This window comes from Brassica napus, chromosome C3 (genome assembly GCF_020379485.1).
Source record: "Brassica napus cultivar Da-Ae chromosome C3, Da-Ae, whole genome shotgun sequence".
Taxonomy (NCBI): Eukaryota; Viridiplantae; Streptophyta; class Magnoliopsida; order Brassicales; family Brassicaceae; genus Brassica; species Brassica napus.
The window spans coordinates 52,653,270-52,676,620 of NC_063446.1; the positions used below are offsets into that span (position 1 = coordinate 52,653,270).

At 36.3% G+C, this 23,351-nt stretch overlaps 1 protein-coding gene and 1 long non-coding RNA gene across 7 annotated transcripts; one reads left to right on the forward strand and one right to left on the reverse strand.

Annotated features, from left to right (window-relative positions):
• Nucleotides 1-1,075: 1,075 nt before the first annotated feature.
• LOC106406956 lies at nucleotides 1,076-10,501 on the reverse strand. Of its 6 annotated transcripts, none has more exons than XR_002657159.2 (4): nucleotides 6,507-8,937; nucleotides 6,245-6,412; nucleotides 2,216-5,641; nucleotides 1,076-1,615 (listed from the first exon to the last, which is right to left on the reverse strand). It is a non-coding gene; the product is annotated as an uncharacterized LOC106406956 (long non-coding RNA). The 6 variants fall into 6 exon arrangements; XR_002657158.2 differs by having other exon boundaries at nucleotides 6,496-8,937; XR_007320599.1 differs by having other exon boundaries at nucleotides 1,076-1,343; nucleotides 1,538-1,615; nucleotides 6,245-8,937.
• A 5,577-nt stretch (nucleotides 10,502-16,078) lies between these two features.
• LOC106372676 (putative respiratory burst oxidase homolog protein J) lies at nucleotides 16,079-22,871 on the forward strand. The gene is made up of 13 exons (XM_048750759.1): nucleotides 16,079-16,996; nucleotides 17,083-17,245; nucleotides 17,326-17,488; nucleotides 18,807-19,616; nucleotides 19,814-19,909; nucleotides 20,027-20,142; nucleotides 20,236-20,338; nucleotides 20,669-20,772; nucleotides 20,857-21,016; nucleotides 21,111-21,275; nucleotides 21,535-21,663; nucleotides 21,780-21,858; nucleotides 22,272-22,871. Exons 1-13 carry the CDS (start codon nucleotides 16,558-16,560, stop codon nucleotides 22,379-22,381), a joined length of 2,637 nt encoding a protein of 878 aa, XP_048606716.1. The 5' UTR covers nucleotides 16,079-16,557; the 3' UTR covers nucleotides 22,382-22,871.
• Nucleotides 22,872-23,351: the final 480 nt, after the last annotated feature.

Sequence of the window (23,351 nt, forward strand, 5' to 3'; positions counted from 1 at the left end):
ATCTTCCTTTAAAGACTTTAGAAAACAAACAGTTTGGTTTGTTTGTTAATCGCAAAAACTGCTTGCCCAATAAGGCTGTATTAAAATCCAGAAGATTTCAAAAACTCAAACCTCCCTCTTCCTTATGTGTACAAACTTTTTTCCATGAATATTAATGGATACCTTTTGTTATTTCTACTACTGCTCCACCAAGAATGTGCAATAGTACTCGTGATTTTCTTTGTTACTCCTTTGGGGAGTCTAAAACATGACATGTGTTGATATCGTCGAGGCTACTGATTTGACCAAAACTTCTTTACCCCACCTTGTGAGAAAATTAACCATCCAGTCATTCTCTTTACTATTTACTCGTTCGTTTAAAAAACCAAAAATTTGAATTTTTGAGCCACCCAAGCTCTTCAAAATGCCCCAATAATTGCCCATCCCACCTAAATTAGTAATGCCGAGTTGGATATGGATGTCTGATCGCACCCCGTCCGGGACCTTGTGACCAAATTGTATTGAAGATTTTTAGAAATTAATTTGTTGATCCGATACAGCCTCAGTCTTTGAAGAGCTTCAAGATGACCCCACATTCCTCCACACTGGCCTTGCAAAAGAACAAACTATTGTCTTCAAAAAGTAAATAGGAAATCGATGACTCCCACGTGCTATTTCGAGACCTGTTAACCATTTTTCACTCTCCTCCTTTTGTATATTTGCATCTAGAGCTTCCGTACATAAAATGAAGAAGTAGGAGTACAAAGGATCGCCTTGTCTAAATCCTCTCTCTGGAACAATACGTCCTTTCAGATGTCCATTTAATATCACGTTATAGCTAACTGATGATATAGACTACATCATTAGAGAGACCCATTCCGAGGAGAAGCCCATTTTCAGGAGAAGACACTCCACGAAAAACCAGTCAACTCTATAATAAGCTTTACTCATGTATGTCTTGATGGCCAAAAATTTATCCTAGCAAAGACTTGTTGGTCCGCAACCCATAAAACATTTCCTGAGCAATAAGGATATTATCTGAAATATATCTTCCCAAAACAAATGCAAATTGAGCCTCCACGATTAGATTAGGTAATAAAACTTTCATCCTCTGGCATAACACCTTTGAAATAATTTTATAACCCACATTACAAAGACTGATGGGTCTAAGTTCCGTCATTGGACTGGATCTAACATTTTTTTTGAATAAAACAAATTGAGAAAATTGTTAACCATATTTACAACATCCTCTCTAATAATTGTCCACGATTGTTGATAAAAAAATGCTGTCATCATATCCGGTCCGAGAGCTTTTTCCGGGTGCATCACCAAAGGCAGTTCTCACCTCCTCCTCCTCCGAAGCCCTAGCCATCAATATAGCATTTTGGACCGCTGTTACCAAAATGGGAACTTCCTCTAGGAAAATATCAAACTCTGACGGAGAGGAGGAGTGAAATAGATGAGCAAAATTGTGACACCCATCACCTCCTATCTGTAGAGCAGCGTGCCACCAACAATACATCATAATAAAATAGCCCATATACACAACTTCACTTACCCTAAGCCCAAACAAAAGTCCGAATAAAAAGCCCAGTACCACCAATCCGTCCAAATATCATATACTCGCCAGTCTCACCTGAAATGGGGAAGAGAGAAGGGTGAGTAACGGGGAAGTCACCCAGTGAGGTATGGGATACTAAACCCGAAGTCTATGGACCCGGACAGAGCACTACGAATAAATATAATTTAACCCTAACACGTTGCAAATACGGTACCTAAAGTACTCAGAGATCAAACAATAGTCATAGCGAGGTGCACACTCGCTGCCCACTAACAGGCCAAAAACACCACCGAATACGTGCTCGGTTCATACACACACCGAACAAGTGCTCGGTAACACACGCCCGTAGACGATTTAGCGACCTCTCTGGGTTACGCGTCAACCGGTCGACTATAGCTGACCGTAACCTCCACACAATCCGGCATACAAAAGTCCGTCTTTGTATCCGTCTCAGACAATCACATAACTCTTAATAAAACAACTATTTCTATTTACCAATTTTAAATGAAACAATCATTTTTGAATCCTCTAACACCCTAGTTCCGGTTTAAGCAAAGAACCTAACTAAACAAGCAATGACAGACTCAATTTCACGCAGACGGAACATATTAGAAATAAATTATACTTATCCGAAATCCTAAGCCGTATAAGAGAATTTCAGGAAAAAACCTTCACCTGAGCCAATATTGGATATAGCTCATGAAATGCTCGGGAACGTTCTCGCCTAACATCACTCTAAAAGATTCCTTCCTAATCATGGTGTTGAATGAAACGTGTTCCATAAATCTTCGTACGCCTTATTTTAAAATGATGGCAAGTAACTCTAGGTTGGCATAAGATTCACTACACATAAACACATGCAAGGACACGTTTATGGTTGTGCTATATACGTTTCTAGTATCACAAGAGACAAAGGAGGAAGTCACTTAGATAATACGGCTTGGATCACGGTTGATGATGGTGGTTGGTTGACATGCCTTGTTTCTCCAATGGCTCACGGCTAACGCGGTATAGATCGGAGCCGGTGGTGGTGAGACGCGGTGGTCAAGCTTTGCTCACGTTCTACACTTCTCAGACTTCGTACATATCGTCAACGGTTTGCGGTGATGGCCTCTGAAAACACAACGTCTCATCTCTGGTGGAGGAAGACTCGTGGTGGTGATCCATGGTGGACGGTGGCTCCGTTTTGTTCGTCTCTTCTCCACATATCGGATATGCTCACATTAACAACACGTGATAAAGAATGGTGATGGATCCGGTGAACTGTGAACAATTGCTCCGGTTGTTGTGGTGGCGTCTCTTGTGGTGACTATTGATGACGGCAACTACGAGGCTCTTTTCATGGTTGCGAGAGCGAGAGAAGGATGAGAGACAGAGATATGTATACACACACGTAACACGTTTAGGTTAAGGTAAAATAGGAAACTGGGTTTGATTTAATTATTTTATTGAACCAAAATTGGTTAAGGAAAACCGGATCGTTACAATTCTCCCGCACTTATAAAGAATTTGTCCTCGAATTCAAATCCTGAGCCGAATATCCAATATCATCCTAAAAAAAAAAAAAAAAAAAAAAATCTCTGAATAATCAATCTTCATCTGAGTCTTGGTCTCCGAGATCTCTTTTTGTCTTCCAACGAGCTTTGACCAACATGGTATCATCCCCTGAACAGCTTTTACTTGTCGATCCAAACTCTCGACTGGATGAATGGTGCAAACAATTTTTTTTCCTCGCGAGCTAAGTACAAGTCCTGGGCATAACCTCCAATGTTTAAATAGTTCTCTCTGACTGCCCATATGTCTGCGGATGATAAGTTGTCCTCATGTGAACATTTGTCCCAAGCGCCTTCTGAAAGGCTTTCCAAAATGCAGACTTGAATTTTGCATCCTGATCCGATACAATGCTGACAGTGACTCCATGCAACCTCACAATCTCTTTGATGTAAATAAGCGCCCGCTGATCAGCTCTATATGTTTTCTTAATCGCTAGGAAATGAACATACTGAGTATATCCAAAATTATTTAAATGGCATTATCCCCACCTGAAGTGGTCGGTAATCCAGTCACAACATCCATAATCACCATGTCTCATTTCCACTCTGGCAATGAAAAGTTCAGCAATAATTCGCTAGGTATATGATGTTCAGCCTTAACCATCTGACATGTCTGACACTGCGATACAAATGTCGCCACATCTTTATTCATACCACCCAACGATAACAATGCTTCAAATCTCTGTACTTCTTAGGTGTCGGCCACTCTGAAAATGTAGTCATCTTCTCCGGATCTACTGCAATTCCTGCCTCTGAAACTATGTGACCCAAAAATCAAATCGTCCTCTGCCAGAAGCTACACTTACTCAGCTAGCAACCAACTAATGCTCTCCAAGCTTACCTAACAAAATCTGTAAATACTCAGCATGCTCCTCCCTACTCCGAGAATAAATCAGGGTGTCATCGATGAATACAATCACGTACTTATCCAAGTGTTCACGAAAACCTCATTCATAAGTTTCCTGAATGCTATCGGTGTGTTCGTCAACCCAAATGATATCATCACAAACTCATAATGTCCATAATACGGAAGGATGTCTTCTATCGCAATCTGGTGGTGTCGTGATGCCAAATCGACCTCAAGAACCATGAACCTCCTGTAGGTAATCCAACAACTCATCAATACGCGGAAACCATGTTCAAGTCTATGTAGTCGATACGAAGACTGACATTTCCATCTTTCTTCTTTACAAAAATAATGATGCTCCCTACGGTGAAGTACTCAGTCTGATAAAACCCATGTCTGATGAATCTTCCATATGCTTTTCTAGCTCGGTTATCTCTGTTGCCGCTAATTGGTATAGAACTCGTAAAACCAGTGATGTCCTTGGTTCCAACTCAATCGTAAGAACGCCTCTTGTGACTGGTGGTGGTCGTTCCAAAGACCACAATTACATCATCATAATCTGCAATAACCGGAAGATCCTACAACTCATACTGCCCAACATTCTTAACCATCAAAATGGTCGCCAAAAATCCCTCTGCTCCTCTATCCAATAACTCCTCAGCATGTAGCATGCATGCAATAAAAACTCTCATCTGCTATTATATCCAGTAACTCCGCAGCATGTAGCATGCATGCAATAAAAACTCCCATCAGCTCCAACAATATCAACTCTTGCCCTCGGGCAATCTAACACTACTCGATGTTGTGACAGCCAATTCATCCCAAGGATGACATCGTAAAAACGTAGCTCCATCTCTGACGAGTCCCCAAACAAATCAGTCCTCCGAGCATAACTGGTACACTGCGATGAATATAAATAGCTCTCACGTCTCATGCCAGTTGTTTCAACTGACACATCTCTGAAACGATCAACAATGCCAAAAACTAGCAAACAAAACCAAGCGTAACTCCAATATCAATACAACGCAAGCTACCGCACTCCCAATCTAAAAGCGATCCCCACGAGTTTACAAACTGAACATACCTCCAAAATAGTCAACATACTCGTACAAAAAACAACACATGCCAACCAATGGCTCACACCTCATATCACGTAATCTCCAGTAACAAAAACTCGTGGAACGATTTCTTGAAGTAGGGTGGAAGCAGAAATGTCACATATCCACTCCTAGATAATCTTGGAATCATGATCGAAAAAACTGATAACTCCTGAGAAAACTGACGAACTAAGACATCACACATCTGGCTAGAACCCTGTTAGCCGAAAGATGAATGACGATGATTTTACTCATCGTCATAGAAAAAAACAATTGAGTTAGTAATTACTGGACATAATAGTGCTAAAAGAACTTCGCAAACATATTTTTATTATATATATAAAAATTATTTTATACTTTTTTTAAAACGTACAAAACCGAATCCCCTAATCGCCATCCCGGGTCGAGGCCGGGACGGAACCCCGCTCTGATACCAAATTGTGACACCCGTCACCTCCTATCTGGAGAACAGCATGCCACCAACAATACCTCATAATAAAATAGCCATATACACAACTCCACTCACCCTAAGCCCAAATAAAAATCCGAATAAAAAGCCCAGTAGCACCAATCCGTCCAAATATCATATACTCGTCAGTCTCACCTGAAATGGGGAAGAGAGAGGGGTGAGTAAAGGGAAAGTCACTCAGTGAGGTATGAGATACTAAACCTGAAGTCCATGGACCCGGACAGAGCACTCCGAATAAATATAATTTAATCCTAATATGTTGCAAACACGGTACCTAAAGTACCCAGAGATCAAACAATAGTCCTAGCGAGGTGCACACTCGCTGCCCACTAACAGACCAAAAACACCACCGAATACGTGCTCGGTTCATACACACACCAAACAAGTGCTCGGTAACACACACCCGTAGATGATTTAGCGACCTCTCTGGGTTACGCGTCAACCGGTCGACTATAGCTGACCGTAACCTCCATACAATCCGGCATACAGAAGTCCGTCTTTGTATCCGTCTCAAACAATCACATAACTCTTAATAAAACAACTATTTTTATCTACCAATTTTAAATGAAACAATCATTGTTGAATCCTCTAACACCCTAGTTCTGATTTAAGAAAAGAACCTAAAAACTAAACAAGCAATGACATACTCGATTTCACGCAGACGAAACATATTAGAAATAAATTATACTTATTCGAAGTCCTAAGCCGTGTAAGATAAGTTCGGGAAAATATACTCACCTGAGCCAATATTGGACATAGCTCATGAAATGCTCGGGAACGATCTCGCCTAACATCACTTTAAAAGATTCCTTCCTAATCATGGTGTTGAATAAAACGTGTTCCATAAATTTTCGTACGTCTTATTTTAAAGTGATGGCAACTAACTCCAGGTTGGCATAAGATTCACTACACATAAACACATGCAATGACACGTTTATGGTTGTGCTATATACGTTTCTAGTATCACAAGAAACAAAGGAGGAAGTCACTTAGATAATACGGCTTGGATCACGGTTGATGATGGTGGTTGGTTGACATGCCTTGTTTTTCCAATGGCTCACGGCTAACGCGGTATAGATCGGAGCCGGTGATAGTGAGACGCGGTGGTCCAGATTTGCTCACGTTCTACACTTCTCGGACTTGGTACATAACGTCAACGGTTTGCGGTGATGGCCTCTGAAAACACAACGTCTCATCTCTGGTGGAGGAAGACTCGTGGTGGTGATCCATGGTGGACGGTGGCTCCGTTTTGTTCGTCTCTTCTCCACATATCGGATACGCTCACATTAACAACACGTGATAAAGAATGGTGATGGATCCGGTGAACTGTGAACGATTGCTCCGGTTGTTGTGGTGGCGTCTCTTGTGGTGACTATTGATGACGGCAACTACGAGGCTCTTTTCATGGTTGCTAGATCGAAAGAAGGATGAGAGACAGAGAGGTGGTGCAAGTTGGAGCCTTAACCTCTCTCACGATCTAATAACAATGACGGCTAGGTTGGAAGAAAAGGAAATGTATACACATACGTAACACGTTTAGGTTAAGGTAAAATAGGAAACTGGGTTTGATTTAATTATTTTATTAAACCAAAATTGGTTAAGGAAAACCGGGTCGTCACAAAAATATCTGACTGCAACTCCTTCGAGCTTTGCTTCCAAATTAATCCAGTACCCCTCCTCATTGTATAATCCAATGATCCTATTTTGAATCCGCCTTTGCTTCGTCAATGCGTGATAGAGTTTTGTATTTCTTTCTCCACATGTATGCCACTTGGTACCTCATGTCTGTAAAGCCCTTGCCTCTCACAAGCAATACTTTTTGTCTCCGTCTCTGAACGCCTTAGAGTTGTCCCTCTATATGTTCACCATTGTGCTCTCTCTCTACCATTAGAGACAGCTGCCTTATAACTTGTCACATGAGAGCCATTGTCACTTTTGATCCCCACACTATCACTTACGGTCTCCTCCTTGTGCAAGCTCGGGCACCTAGACTGATCAGGTGCCAAACTGAAGCACTCCCTGAAAAAAACCAAAGAGCTTCTCATACCTGAGAGACACCTTGATCTCCACTCCCTCATCGAGTTTTACTTCCATGGAAACACCAAGGGCTTGAAACCATCAAGCTCCACCCATACTTTTCCCTAGATGAGATCAACGCCACCCTGAATCTTTCCTATAGCATCTCCAACGCTTTGGAAGGTCGGAGCAGCCCAAAAACTGAAGAGGGATATCTAGCACTAGAACCCAAAATGTAATTTTTGATGGATAATTAGCTTCAACAACCGGCTTCCACCTAACAAGTGACACCATCCAGTAATCGAAATGAAAAGGTTCCATCTTCAGGACCTCAATTATATCTTCCTCCAAATCAAAGTCAAACTGAAATCTTCCCAACCCAAGATCTGCACCAACCGCACGCCTCTCAGCTTGCCATATCTTGGGAAGCATGAAGAGAAAAATCTTTAGACCTGGCCTATTAGGGTTTTAGCATAACTCGTTATGAGTTCCGAGTTATTAAAACGGGGAACCGTAATCTTTAGACCTGGCATGGTCACCTCCCGATTTAGCGACCCACTTCCCTTGAATCATTATGAAACCAAAGAGACCAATGTAAAAACCAGAACCGTATGTTAGAAACAATAGAGAAGTTGTGAGAGAATGATGCTGTGATGCAGGATCCCATCCATCCTAGCTGTTCCTATCAAGTAAAACCAGAGATTCGTGACCGCAATATGTTCTTCAATCAAATCCATAGTGATACTGAATTGAATGAGTAGAACCATTAAATTCTCAATCTCAGTCCTAGGAAACCTTTGATGATTTGTTTCAATATCTCTATTACCAAAAATATTTCTGAAAACCAAGATCCTTTCTTTGCTCTCACTGCTCTCTAAATAATCTCTCAGATCTTTTAGAAGCATCCACCGATATACACCACCTAAGACCAATCCAAAAAAAAGAAACATACCGTAATAATTGGCTGCAAGGAGATCTCAACATCGAATCATGTATATTCCCCAATCAATTTTTTCCTTATAACTCACAACCCAATCATCTCTTTTCACCTCTATCTGGTACCAGATCTCCGAGAACCTTGCCAGAGTGAAATCTTTCCAACCTCAAAACGCCAACCGAGATCTAATCAATCTGTGGCAGATCAATGAAGATACACTGAGGATCCGCTAAAATACCCTGAAAGTTAAAAACCCCATCAATCCGGGCCTCACGGATTCTTCAAAACCGAGATTCATTCGAATCGTCATCTTCGACCCACAATCTCGCCTTGGGTTTTTTAGTAACTAACAACAAAAGAAATATTTCAAACTAAAGAAAACATGACAAAAGAAGTTTGTACACATGATGTAAAAAATTCAACTAAATATAAACAATCTATGATAAAAACCTTAAAAATAAATTTTATTTTTATTTACCAAAATTTCAAACTTTTAGAAAGATTAAAATAAATATTTTTCAAGAAATTAACTTTTAAAAGTTTTAGATAAACATTACATAGATATTTTATTTTTATTAGAGACCCCATAATTTTAGATAGTGTACTCTAACTGAACATACATATATTTAGTAAAAAAAATAAACAACATACTAAGTGACTCATCCGCTTCTATACCCGGGAATAAATATTCAGAAAGAAACTAAATTATAATAGTTTATTTATTTTTTGTTTATTATTAGATTTTATATTATTTTACTTAAGGGATGTTGTTTATGAGTTATTGAGTTGTGACATTTTAAGGTATTTGTTTTTTTTCAAAATATTCAACTTTGCTATGATATTTATTTTTAAATACTAATTTGGTTTTAGTTTGATGTAGTTAGTTTATTATAGTTTGTATGATTATTTTACTTTTAATTTCATATTTTGTTTATTTTAATTTATTTTTGGGGTTTGTGAATTTTTTGAAAAAGCGCAAATCAATTATAAACTAACAAAATCTAAATATTTTTTAAAAATATTTTTCATGACAAATATAAAATTTTATAATTTAAAATAAAATACTACATTAAAAATTATCAGCTTAAGTGAAATTTAATCATTTTAATCTTAAAAACGTTTAAAAAAATTATAAACATAGATTGAATTAAAAATACTTAATGTTGTATAGAACTCCATTGTAAACAATATATTTGGTTTTCTTTTCGGCTTACCTTCTTCCTCGATAAGAAAAGTTTTGAGTTTTTACCAAAAAAAAAAAGAAAAGTTTTGAGTCCTGGTTTTGATTTACCTTTGAAAAATGCTATATATATACTATTGTACGTGAGAGAATACATATCTGGCGAGAAACAATCCAACTTTTCATATTGATTGAACTTGATTCTTGTTTATGGTGAAGACAATACTAAGTAGAAATTGTATATGCCTTATTCTAAATGAAAATCTTATTTCTCGCAGAGTAACAAACATCACAAGTATTAATAATACATTTTAACTGATTCTATTGATAGCATATGTAGCCAACTGAGTTATTTGAAGTGTTGTTCCATTTCATAGTGTACATTATGTTATTTACTTTGATCATGCATAAATATTTTTGTTCGTTCAAATTCAAAAAATTTAGTTGTTTATTTATATAGAGATATGGACATCCAAATATTATTAAGATTACAAATTATTTACTAAAAAAATTGTTGATTAATAGATTGAAATAATGATTACAAATAGAACTAAATAATAATTAAGATGTTTTCAACTAACGTAAAAATTGTAAAATAAAAATATTTTTTAAATATCTTAAAAAGATGCTTCTAACTAAAGTGAACAAATTTCTAAATAAGAAAAAATGTTTTTAATATCCCAATACAATAATATTTCGGACTTGATTTATTTGTTTCACTAGTGAGGTAATAGATATTTTAATGTCATGAGAAAGTTGATTTAAGAAAATAAACCTATAATTTAATGAATTTGAGATTTATTTAAAAGGAAATTCATTTTACCGAACCACATGTTTTAAAATAAGAGAAATTGTTATATTTTTCTATTTTTATATTAAAAATATACCATATTTGATATACAGAAAAAATAACTTCCGTTTTCTTTAAATTATATGTGTGAAATATATAAAAACTTGTTATATTTTATATTAATTATATGCTTTAAACATAAAAATTGATATATTATATATACATTGTTTATATTTCCTTTTATATTAAATTTATATTTATACTAAATATATATATATATATATATATATATGTATTTATCTGAAATATTGCCTTTTTGATAATAAGGTGATTTAGAAATAAATAATAACAAAATTAAATGTAAACTAACATATTAGTAAAGATATCTTAATAATAATCTTAATTCATTAAGAATATCATTGTAATTAACTATTATAAAAATTAACATGAGATCTATACATAAGAAACGAACTTTTCAAATAATATTCTATAGATTGTGTCATTAATTTTGAGTTATTATCAAAGAGCACTAGCTATTTAATCAATTCATTAAATCCATACCATTTCAAGGTTGATTGTTACCTTCATACACAACTAGTAGTATTCTGCCGCTATGCGCCGGGTTCGTATGTTTTTTCTCTAATGAGTTCAAAATGAGTTTTTTGATCTATTTGGTAGTGGTTAGTGATAATGGTGCATTATTTTGTTTTGTAGTTGATTAAGTAAAAAAATAGTATAAGTGGTTTTCATAGATTAATGCAAAAAAATAAAATAAATAACATATAAATACACCAAAGTAAATATAGTTGAATTTAAAACATAAAAAAGTAAAAGTAAAGTCAGATGAAAAAATGTTGAGTGATGCATGAGATATGTTGATTAATAATGCAAATCCCATATCGTTTGAATAAGTTGCTCCTACTCGAAAATAACTCATGGATAGTCAGTTGATCGGTAATGATATGGTTTGACCAGTGGCGTCTGTTCCCAATTTATGTTTTTCATTGCTTGGAATCAGTTACAGCAGTTGTTTCTAATTGTTCTCACTAGTTTAAATAAAGCACTGATGGTTATTTATTTTTCTGTTCTATCAGGTGCTGCAATTGTTTTGAGCTTAATTAATTTATTCCATTTCTCTCCACTGGTTTCATCATATTTTCAGGTGGACTTTTGTTTATGCTTCGGACCAGTCTTATATTTTGGCGGTGTTTAAGGGCTTTTTTTTTCTAATGGAGCAAGCTATGTGTTGATCACCCGTTTGGACGTTTGGTTTGCATGGTTTGAGATACTTTGATTTGGGCTTTTGTTTCCAAGAGAGGTTGAGTTCTTGTGTTTGATGTTTTTACTTTATGGAGGTGCGAAAAGATTATGGGTCCACTATTTATTATTTTGATACGTTTGTAGCTAATAGTTATTCGAGGTATGAATTTTATTAGAAGAGGTGTTAAAGAAAACTGATGTGCACAACGTTAAATGTTTCTAGATATTTTTATTTGAAAGCAACGGATCTTCACATCTGCATGTATCTGTTGTCTAGGTCTTTCCTGTGGCAGCTAGCTAAGGGGTTTTGTTGTCATGATGACTTATTATGAATTTCGGTTTGCTTTGTAGACTGTGATTTGTTGGTCTCTCAGCCGCCTTAACTTTCACTCAGCCTCCCCGGTGGTTTGGCTTCCGCCACCGCCGGAGGAGGCTCTTCCTTCTCTTTCACTTCCCTTTCATGTAATCTTCTCTACGGCATATTCCTTTTCTCCTCTTTTCTCTCCTTGTGGCATCCTATGCCGGCGTCGTTTCTTATTCGACATGGGGATTGTTGATGTTCTTCGTGAAGGCTAGACAAGGAAGGAGTTTCGTTTCTCTTCTACGGTTTAGTCTCCGGTTGGCTCTAGCCATTGCTCTCGTCGTCATAGCAGTTTGGAATGGTGGTTCTTTGGTGGTGGTGTTTGTCTGGCCAGATATGTGGAGTGTACTTGGAGTCTTTGAGTAGAGGTCTCTGATGTTACAGATCTGTGCTCTGCGACCTCTGCGTTGATGGTGGTCTATGTCGGTTTTGGCTCACTGGCTCTTGTGGTTGTAGTATTTAGAGTCTCCAATCTTTGTAGTTTGACCTTCGGTAGTGAGATGGTGACAGTGGCGATCCATGGATACGCCTTGATGTGTTGTTCGTGGTGCTGATGGAGCTTTGTCGCTGACCTTACCAATGGTTTTGTTGGTCTATGTTGTTAGTTGTTGGGTAACTTGGAGGATCATTTATTGCCATGTCTTGTGCACCGGCTCTAGTCTCCTTTTTCCATTCATCAGTGTGTAGGCATTGCTGTTGGTAGTTGGTTCAGCTTTTTGTTTCAATGTTTGGTACTGAATATTAAGTCTTTCATTCTCTGTCTCGTTGGAGATTGCTGGTGGAGCTTTTGTAACTGACGTATGTTGGTCATCTGTTCAGTTTGTTCTTGGTTCTAGTCAAAGGAGTTAAGCATTTCTCCTTGTTTCATGGTGGTTTCTACCAAGGCGTTAATTGGTCGTGTCCTTTGTTGTACGACTTCGTCGCATTCAGAAGTTTTTTTGAAGATCAATAGGTCTTAGCTTGCTGGATATGAAGCCATGGATTCTTGGTGATGGAGAGATGACATCTTACATCGTGAGAAAGCTTAAAAAGCAGCTTTGTGTGCTTGGCTCTCTCAGTGTCCATGATCTTCTTGGATCTTTGACGTTAATTCTTCCCCACACTTGTATGTGGTTAATCTAAGGATGCCTACTAGTGTATTTTTTCTTTTTGATTATGTTGCTGCCAGTTTGGTTCAGACATGTAAGAATATTTTGATTGAATTACGAGTGTTAAAAAAAAGACTGTGATTTGTTGGAGCATATTTTGTTATTTTCCAACAGGTCTCAGCTCTCGCTTTGTTTTGATCAAATATAATTTGTTTGCTTAACTCTTGTTTTTGAGAGGAGAATAAGATCACGACGAAATAAACTTTTGAAGAGGTTTTCTACGCAAACTTTTACATGCTGATCTCATAATCTGGAGCAGAGTTGGTGAAGCGGTTGGCTCTGCTTGCAAAATGGAGACTTAAAATTGACTGAATACATGACCATAAAGCTTTGATACGTCAACTGACAAATCTTGCGCTCCAAAAGTGTAAGAAAGAGCCATGATAAGCTAAACTTGTAGTTGTTTTGTGTATGTCAAGTACCCATATTAAGGACACGCGCGAAGGAGAAGAACCATGTCATGATGTCTTATGAAATTTAGAACCTTGACCTCGTGTTGAAATTGCTTCTTTTCTTGTGCATCATCAGATCTTAAGACTTTAATGGCAACATGGGCGTGATCAAGTGTGCCTTTATAGCCTGGTATGTATCAGTCTTTTCCTATTTTTCTGTCGCTTGCTAATATGTCAGTAGCTTCTTCAATCTCTTCTATACAATATTCCCTACTGGACATCGTTCAATACCATGGCACTAAGCACCTTCTTTCTTTCATTTCTGCTTCCTTCCTTCTTTGTCCTTCGTTCTTCTTGTATTGTATCCCTTCTCTCCTCCCGGAGAGAACTTGTGACAGCCATAAGAAGTCTCAGTGTAACTTCCATTTTATATGCATCAGTCTTGATGAATTCATTGAGAATTCTTGTTTCCATATACCGAGGGAGTGAGGGTACCCAAAGTCAGTCATCTCATCAAGTAATGCATACTGACTGACATCACCATAAATCAACTCGAACATCAAACAATAGAAAAAACTTCTTAAAACATTATAGTATAGGAGGTGTGGCAGAAGTAACATACCACTACGACACAATAAACCTTGGGGATTCTTCCTCTAACCTCTCAGAATAATGTTTAAAGACTTATAAAGATCACCATTTCAATCATATGTAACAGCAATACAATTATGGGACACCTTCAAAACTAAAGAATTTACTTACGTTGACTACACAATGAAGGAAGGAGAGAAGACTTGCAGCATTACAGTTATGTGTGGATGTAAGTGACCCCATTTGACTGTATATCACCCTGAACAACCAAACAGCATAATGAAAAATGAATAATCTGCTTCAAATCCAAACTTGTTTATTACTTCCAACAGTTTCAATCCGACCAAGTGTGTCCATTTCTTTGAAAGGTTTCAGTTTCACTCGGAAACTTTCTCAGACACAAATTCCATGATTTCAAGTTCCAGACACGACTTTTTATAGAAGACCACAGAGGAAATCGAAAAAAAGACCTCTTTCTCGATGAGCTTGGAGAACACAGCATTTGATATCGAACAGAAGACAGTCGTCCAGCTTGAGTTTTTGGTGAAGTTTGTGCATGCTTAAAGGTTAAAAAAGCAGAGAAATGCACAATCATTGACTGACTTGGCTTTGGATCTTTGGTTTGTGATCCTAACGACTGTCTTCTTGTGTATACATAAAACATTGTCACTAAGATTTTCAAAAAAAAATTGGTGGCTTCCAAAGGTAAATGATAATGTGAGACTCACTATTGTTATCTCCCCTAGATACGCTAAACACGGTTGTATTTCTCTCTCTGTGTACAACACTCAACCGCATAGTTGACACGCAAAGAAACTTATTAAGGACACAAGCGAGAAGCCAGATTCGCAACGCCTTTAATCTCCTCGTTCAGTCTGCATATTGAACCACAAAAGAAATTGTTCACAAATCCCAACTGTGAATGCATTTGAAATATAGCCGCCAAGACTAAGGAAGCATATAAAACATACGCTGTGTTATCTCTGTTAAGATATAAGACCAACATCCGGATCATTATGGAAGTACCTGAGGCAAGAGTGGATGTATCAGTTCCCTTTAGTAGTTGCATCTGTAGATGCAAAGTCATACAAAACATGAAAAGCAGTTCAAGTTGATTGTTCATTAATACGATTATTGTTTTTAATCTTACCGGTTTTCTGAAGGCGTCTGCAATATCTCCAAAGTAACTCATATGATCAACTGAGTTTCCAGTAGACTAACACCTCCAAGGAGCTCTCGTTAGCTAGACAAAAAAAAAAAGAACTTTAAGCAAATAAGCCATCCTGAGAAAGAAAGAAACATCTTTAATGATGACAAACAAATCAAAAGCATCAGACTTGACCATGTTTTCATAGACTTCTCAAAAATCACACTGTCTAGTTCAGCAACAGATATGATCATTACAGAGCTTGAAACATAAACACAAACGTGAGGTGGGAAAGTGAGGGGTTAACCTTTTCATCAAACATGAGCAGCAGTCGAAGAGCTAGGTATCAATGAAGTAGTTGAAGCAATGGGATTTTGGGAGTTGATCTTTCCAATTTATAGGATAGATTTCATTGAACTTGGAAGGAGATGGGGTAGAGGGAATTAAATGTGAGGTAGTGGGAGTCGTGGCTTGGAAGAACTAACGTTACAGTGAGGGTACATGCGGTGAGAAGTAGGGTTGGGAGATGATGAAGATGGTGGGCTATGGTTGTGGGCTGCCTGCCGAGCTATAAAGTACCATCCCAGATAAAGTACCAAACAAAACAATCGAAATCTAACCTAAAAACACAACCCAGCCGAAATCATTAAACCCAAAACGCATCGAATGTGGAAGTGACAATACGTGTCATGTGTCATGATTTGCCCCAAGGAAGGAGAAAAGCTTACTTTATAGTATTATATAGATATGGCTGGTGTTATGTATAGCTAACACCTTAAGTTAATAACGGGTTTATTTCTTAAATTTGTTTTGAAAACATTGGTCTATTGTGTGTATAAGTTTCCATTCGTTCGATATTTCATTATACTTGTAGCGACTTTTGTGTGATTGACCTAAAAGTTTAACTTTCCTTGGGAAATTCTATATTTAGTAACTTTTGATGTGTCACTCTTCCCAAGTAAATAGACTACGCACAATGCTACAAACGACACAAAATGAGGAGGCTATTCTTAGTCTTAGCTCGTAAAATTACCTACACGAAATCTCCAAAAAAGAACAAGAACAAGAATTCACAAGAACAAAGCGAGAACGAGAGAGAAAAATATAAAGATCTTTACCAACCAAAAAACAAGGATCTTTTCGGCCAGAAGAACAAAAAGTAGTAGAAGTGAATATCCTCATGAGCGTTTATAACTAAATCATCGGAGAAAAAGAAGCTATAAGCCAATATGAAAAACAACAGGAACGTAGATTCCTCGAAACAGATGTTAGAGGGCGTCGAGATAGATCCAAATGGCGAAAACACAACCAATAGCAATAATGCCGAGAGTAGTGGAGGTGGTGGTGGGATCTTGAAAAATGTGTCGAGGAATCTCGGTGTGGGATCAATAATCAGATCGATTAAAAAGAGCGGTAATCTCGGTCTTCATAACACGAGGAAGAGCGGAAACTTGGGGCCTACGCTACCTGTTGCACTAGAAAAGAAACAAGGGCCACAAAGAGTTGAGAGGACCACGTCTAGTGCGGCTAGGGGACTACAGAGTCTCCGGTTCCTTGATCGGACCGTCACAGGACGGGAACGTGACTCATGGAGATCTATCGAGAACCGTTTCAATCAGTTCGCCGTTGATGGAAGGCTTCCCAAGGAAAAATTTGGCATTTGCATCGGTATAACTATAGATACTTTGATTTTTTCACGTGACCATATTATATTTTGGATTTTATAATAATGTGTGTGTGTGTGTGTGTGTAAGGAATGGGAGATACATTGGAGTTTGCGGGAGAAGTATACGAAGCATTGAGTAGGAGAAGACAAATGAACACCGAAAATGGGATCGATAAAGAACAATTGAAGCTCTTTTGGGAAGATATGATCAAGAAAGATCTAGATTGTCGCCTCCAGATCTTCTTTGACATGTAAAACCAAATTTTGTTCTTTTGGCTTCATTATGAAAAAAAATATATAGCAAATGAATTAATTAAAAGTTGTGGTTTAGGTGTGACAAGGACGGAGATGGGAAGCTAACAGAAGAAGAGGTTAAAGAGGTGATGGTCTTGAGTGCATCGGCCAATAGGCTCGCAAATCTCAAGAAGAACGCCGCGTCTTATGCCTCTTTGATCATGGAAGAACTTGACCCTGATCACCATGGTTACATTGAGGTTTCCATCTTATTGTCATTTTCATCCTAAAACTAGATCAACTGGCTAATGAGATTAACGGTTCATAAGATATTATTAGCCCTTTTAACATCCACATTCATAGTTTTGGAGCTAGGCTTTGATCAATCAATTCGAAGTTATCAATCATATGACAAAAATTAAGTTAACAGAATTATGAAACCTGATCGACCAGCTAAAACAAACTATGTATGTTTTAGACCGAAAACATTAGCATTCACCAACTTTATTTCCGTTTTAGATTTAAACCAAATTTAATGTTTTGATTAGAAATCATTTTTACTAAGAATTTGTTACATTATTTTTTGTAGTGGTTGGTTTTGGTTTAATCCTCAAAATAAAATTTTCATTTTAATATAAAATAGGTTTTAAAAAACATAAACAATAATTTGTTTTGAAACTCAAAGTAAAATAAAGGCTATTGCAGTAAATATGAGAAATTCTTGGGTTCACCCCCTACCATCCAATAGTGTTTGAGTATTTGATATTAGATATCTTTTAAAAAAGGAAATAGAATTGAATATCCAAATTAGATTATATTTTTAAAATAAAATAATAAAAATACATAAAAATAGTTACAAAAAATAAATTAATTAATATTTTTAAGTCTTCGGCAAAATACTAAACCCTATACCCTAAATCCTAAACCCTAAACCCTAAACGTTAAACCTTAAACTTTGGATAAACTCTAAACCGTTGGAAAATCTTAAACCCTAAATCATACATTAAAAACTAAATTTTAATAACACTAAACCCTAAATCCTAATCACTAAACCCTAAACCCTTGGGTAAACTCTGAACCCTTGGATAAATCATAAACTCTAGGGTTTAATTTTAAATATTTTTGATTTAGAGTTTATGATTTATCCGAGGGTTCAGGGTTTATCCAAGGGTTTAGGGTTTAGTGATTAGGGTTTAGGGTTTAGTGTTATTAAGATTTAGTTTTTAATGTATGATTTAGGGTTTAAAATTTTCCAATGGTTTACGGTTTATCTAAGATTTAAGGTTTATAATTTAGGGTTTGGAGTTTAGGATTTAGGGTATAGGATTTAGTATTTTGCTAACGGTTTAACAATATTTATTTATTTTTTTTGTAACTATTTTTATGTATTTTTATTGTTTTAATTTAAAAAATATAATCTTATTTGGAAATTCAATTTTGTTTCCTTTTTAAAAGATATCAAATATCAAATACTCAAATACTGTTGGTTGGTGAATCTAGAGGTTCAACCCAAGAATTTCTCAGTAAATATTGCATCGCCTGTTCACTCTGACAGTTGTATAAATTTACATGAACCAGATGTGGCAACTCGAGGTGCTATTAACAGGAATGGTAGCAAACCCTGCAGACAACAAAAAGATGGTGAGGAAATCTGAAACGCTAACGCGAGCCATGATCCCTGAACGTTACAGAACGCCAACGAGCAAGTACGTTTCAGTAACCGCTGAGCTAATGCTCGAGCACTGGAAGAAGATTTGGGTCGTTATATTGTGGCTCGTTGTCAACGCCTGCCTCTTCACTTGGAAATACACCGAGTTCTCATCGAACCCTCTTTATAACATTGCGGGGCGTTGCGTTTCCGTCGCTAAAGGAACAGCCGAAATGCTCAAATTCAACATGGCTTTGGTCTTGGTCCCCGTTTTACGAAGAACCCTAACGTTCCTCAGGTCTTCTTTCTTGAGCCACGTGATCCCATTCGACGATAATATCAACTTCCACAAGTTGATAGCCGTGGCGATCGCACTCACTTCCTTGCTACACACGGCACTACACTTGCTATGCAACTACCCCAGGCTAAGCACTTGTCCTTACGACGTGTACTCTGAGTACGGAGGAAAACTCATGGGGCACAAGCAACCCACCTATTTAGGTCTAATGCTAACCCCGGTTACGGTTACGGGACTTCTGATGATCGTCTTCATGTGTATCTCTTTCACGCTCGCCATGCATTACTTCAGAAGGAACATTGTAAAATTGCCTAAGCCGTTTAACGTTCTTGCTGGATTTAATTCATTTTGGTATGCTCATCATTTGCTGGTTGTTGTCTACGCTCTTCTCATCATTCATGGTTACATTCTTATCATCGAGAAGCCGTGGTACCAAAAGACGGTATGTTTGTTATATACAAAAGCCAATGTACGTTAGCTGAGAGATAGCATTAATTAAGTATAAACTGAACCGATACGCTCTTTTTTTTAATTAGCTAACGTTAATGACTTTTGTGTGTGTTATTTCTTTTTTCTTTTTAAGTAACATTTTTCTTTGTAACTGTTTAAGTAACATTTTTGTTGTGTGCAAGAATTTAGACATGGATGTACGTGGCTGTACCTATGGCGTTGTACGCGAGCGAAAGGCTTTTCTCGCGAGTTCAAGAACACAACCATCGTGTCCACATTATCAAGGTAATTTAATCAAGAAAGTTATAGTTTTCTTTTAACACTATTAAATTATAAATGTATGAAGTATAACTATCACTATTTTTATTGTGTTTGCTTTCCTCGTGATTTTTTTGTGCCTAGGCTATCGTATATTCAGGCAATGTTCTTGCACTCTATATGACAAAACCTCAAGGGTTCAAGTACAAAAGTGGCATGTACATGTTTGTCAAGTGCCCGGACATCTCCAAATTCGAATGGTAAGAATACTTTTTCTTAAAGAAAATGTAACCAATCATTATATTATAACTTCGCAAAATAAATATTATGTTTCCATCATTTTAATGTTCTAGGCATCCATTCTCTGTCACTTCTGCACCCGGAGATGAATATTTGAGCGTTCATATAAGAGCATTGGGAGATTGGACAAGTGAACTTAGAAACAGATTTGCCGAGGTAACTTCTATTTTTAACATCTGATTTTATAAATCGTATGACGTATGATTGTATGAACATGGCCTCGAAATAGTAGTTCGTGAATACAAATAGAATATACGTATATAACACATAGATAAGTTTGTTTTTGTCCGATTTGAGCAAACTTGTCGGTTAGTCTGTTATTGGTCCCGTCATGTATGATTCACTTGGCCACTTGAGCCTCATTGACAAAGTTATTCATGTAATCGTGCCAATTTTAATTAGTCTGTTTCATCTAAAGATTCTTTACCCTTTTTATCAAATTTACAACAATAACGGTTTTCAAATAAAGATTCTTGTTTCTTGTAGACATGCGAGCCACCTCAAGCATCGAAACCTGGTCCAAATAATCTTGTTAGGATGGAAACAAGAGCAAGAGGTGAAAATCCTCACATTGAAGAATCGCAAATCTTGTAAGTAAAAATCTTTTATCACCCGATCAATTGAGGATGTTCTTGCATTAGATGATTGAAACATGGTAACATCCGGTTCACCAGATTTCCACAAATATTCATCAAAGGACCATATGGTGCTCCGGCACAAAATTATGAGAAATTCGATATCCTTTTGTTGATCGGGCTAGGGATTGGTGCAACCCCATTCATAAGTATCCTAAAAGACATGCTGAATAATCTCAAACCTGGTACTCCAAAACCCGTAAGTAATATATGACCATATTAAAAAGTTTTTGAAGAAAGGAAGAGCATATAGATCAGTAATGGGGTATGGTTTTGAATATTTGAAAATGTAGGGGCAAAGGGGCGAAGGAAGTGTAGGAAGTGAGAGCTTAGGAGGATCTATAAATGGAGGTAGGAAGTTTCCACAAAGAGCATATTTTTATTGGGTGACAAGAGAACAAGCTTCTTTCGAATGGTTCAAAGGAGTTATGGATGATATCGCCGTGTATGACAAAAACGTAAGTTATTATGTTAATTTAGTCTTTTACCACACAAATACCATAAAATACCACATAAATATGATATTCTTATAATTTTTGTTTATATCATATATAATATCTTACATATTTTGGATAGTCTACTAATAAGTTCAAGTAGTAATTAGTAACATCTTAATTCTTAGACCAAAAATATTAATTATGTTATGAACATTGAACATGTGTTTTTTTTTGTTATCTATTACTTAATTTAAATGAGTTTGTCTATTTGTATTGGCAGAATGTGATAGAAATGCATAACTACTTAACAAGTATGTACGAAGCAGGAGATGCAAGATCTGCTCTAATCGCTATGGTTCAAAAACTTCAACATGCCAAAAACGGTGTTGACATTGTTTCTGAGAGCCGAGTATGTTTTCTTTTTGTTTTCTTTTTTTCTTTGTTGTCCACTAACTATTTTATTAACCTTTAGTTATATACTTATAATTTATCGGTACTAAAACGGATGGGTACAATCTGATTTAGATACGAACACATTTTGCAAGACCCAATTGGAGGAAGGTTTTTTCTGAATTGTCAAGCAAGCACGAAACTTCTCGCATAGGTAATATGGGTTCTCTTATTTTTTTTTTCTTTGGTATTACAGGTAAAATGTTTTGTGTGGCCCTCATTAATTAAATATCTAAGCCTAACTATCATTCCATGTACGTATGAAACTTAGAGAATTTTCAAGTGTTTACCTTTAGGCTGTATTTTATTAATCAATTAATTGCATTGTACGAAAATTAGTATGGTCGTTTCTTGCAAAATTGCTTAAGAAAAATTCAAAAGAAAATTGAAGTTAAAATAAACTAGAAAACTCTATCAATAATAGTAATATCTCGCCATGTTTTTCTATGAACATTTCTACCTAGAGTTGGACTTTAGTTAGGGTATAAATCCGAGACTTTTGATTATAAAATAGTTAGTTTTCTCGTTGCAGTTATTTATGACAAACCTGAATTTGTATGATTTCAGGCGTATTCTACTGTGGAAGTCCAGCGCTTGTCCGACCATTGAATTCACTTTGTCAGGAGTTTAGTCTCGAGTCGTCCACTCGCTTTACTTTCCACAAAGAGAATTTCTGACTTTTTTCCCCCTAAAATGTTTTCGGTTAAGTAAAACAACAAATTTTTGAATTTAATTATTCATTTGGTTATAAGGACATGTTGTAGTTTAGTTGGTTGAATGAAGTATGCTCTATAGCACTAGTTTCAGTCAACTCTAACAGTAATTGTCTTTCATACGTCAATACCATAGTTCAAGATTTCAAATCACATGTGACATGTACGTAGTATTTTCTTAAGTAATGTATATACATATTTTTTTGGACAACTAATGTATATATACATATATGTACATATTATGATCTTTTTACGTAATTATGAATTATCTATAACAAACAAGAAAACAGTTGATATACACGCATATTTTCTAAGAGTTTATAGTGAGATATTATAGTATTAATTATTGACTATAAACATAACAAATTTGATATGTAATGTTGACTAATGTTGTCAGTATACACAGATGGGACATTTAGAACAAATATAGATAGATAAATCTAGGGCTAGGCAATAAATCAGAATCCGATAGAACCGAACCGAATTCAATCCAAAAAAACAGTACCGAACCCAAACCAAAATTTGTTAAATATCTGAAGGGGTTCAAAATTTTGGTATCTAGAGAACCGGAACCGAGCCCGAACCAAACCAAAGTATTTTGGGTATCCGAATATATCCAAAATAGATTTAAATACTTAAATATATTAATTAATTTTAGATTTAATATATTAAAATATCCAAAATATATAAGATATTTTAAAGTCCAAAATGATAAAAATATATATACAAATTGTTATAAGTAAATGTCTAAAATAGCTAAACAATACTCAAACACTAAAAATACTAAAAATATCTATTAATTTTTTTATCAAAATATTCAAGCTAAACCATTTTATATGTTAAGTTTAGGTATTTAGCAAACATTATTCAAATTTATATGTAATATATGATTTTATTTTAAAATTTTGGAAAATTTAAAATATATATGAATTAA

What these genes read in the sequence shown, in the direction of transcription:
- LOC106372676 (XM_048750759.1), top strand. Translation starts at nt 16,558, where the DNA reads ATGAAAAACAACAGGAACGTAGATTCCTCGAAACAGATGTTAGAGGGC. An exon ending in ATCGTGTCCACATTATCAAG is followed by an intron (nt 19,910 to 20,026) that starts GTAATTTAATCA and finishes TTTTGTGCCTAG; the next exon opens with GCTATCGTATATTCAGGCAA. An exon ending in ATTGAAGAATCGCAAATCTT is followed by an intron (nt 20,773 to 20,856) that starts GTAAGTAAAAAT and finishes CCGGTTCACCAG; the next exon opens with ATTTCCACAAATATTCATCA.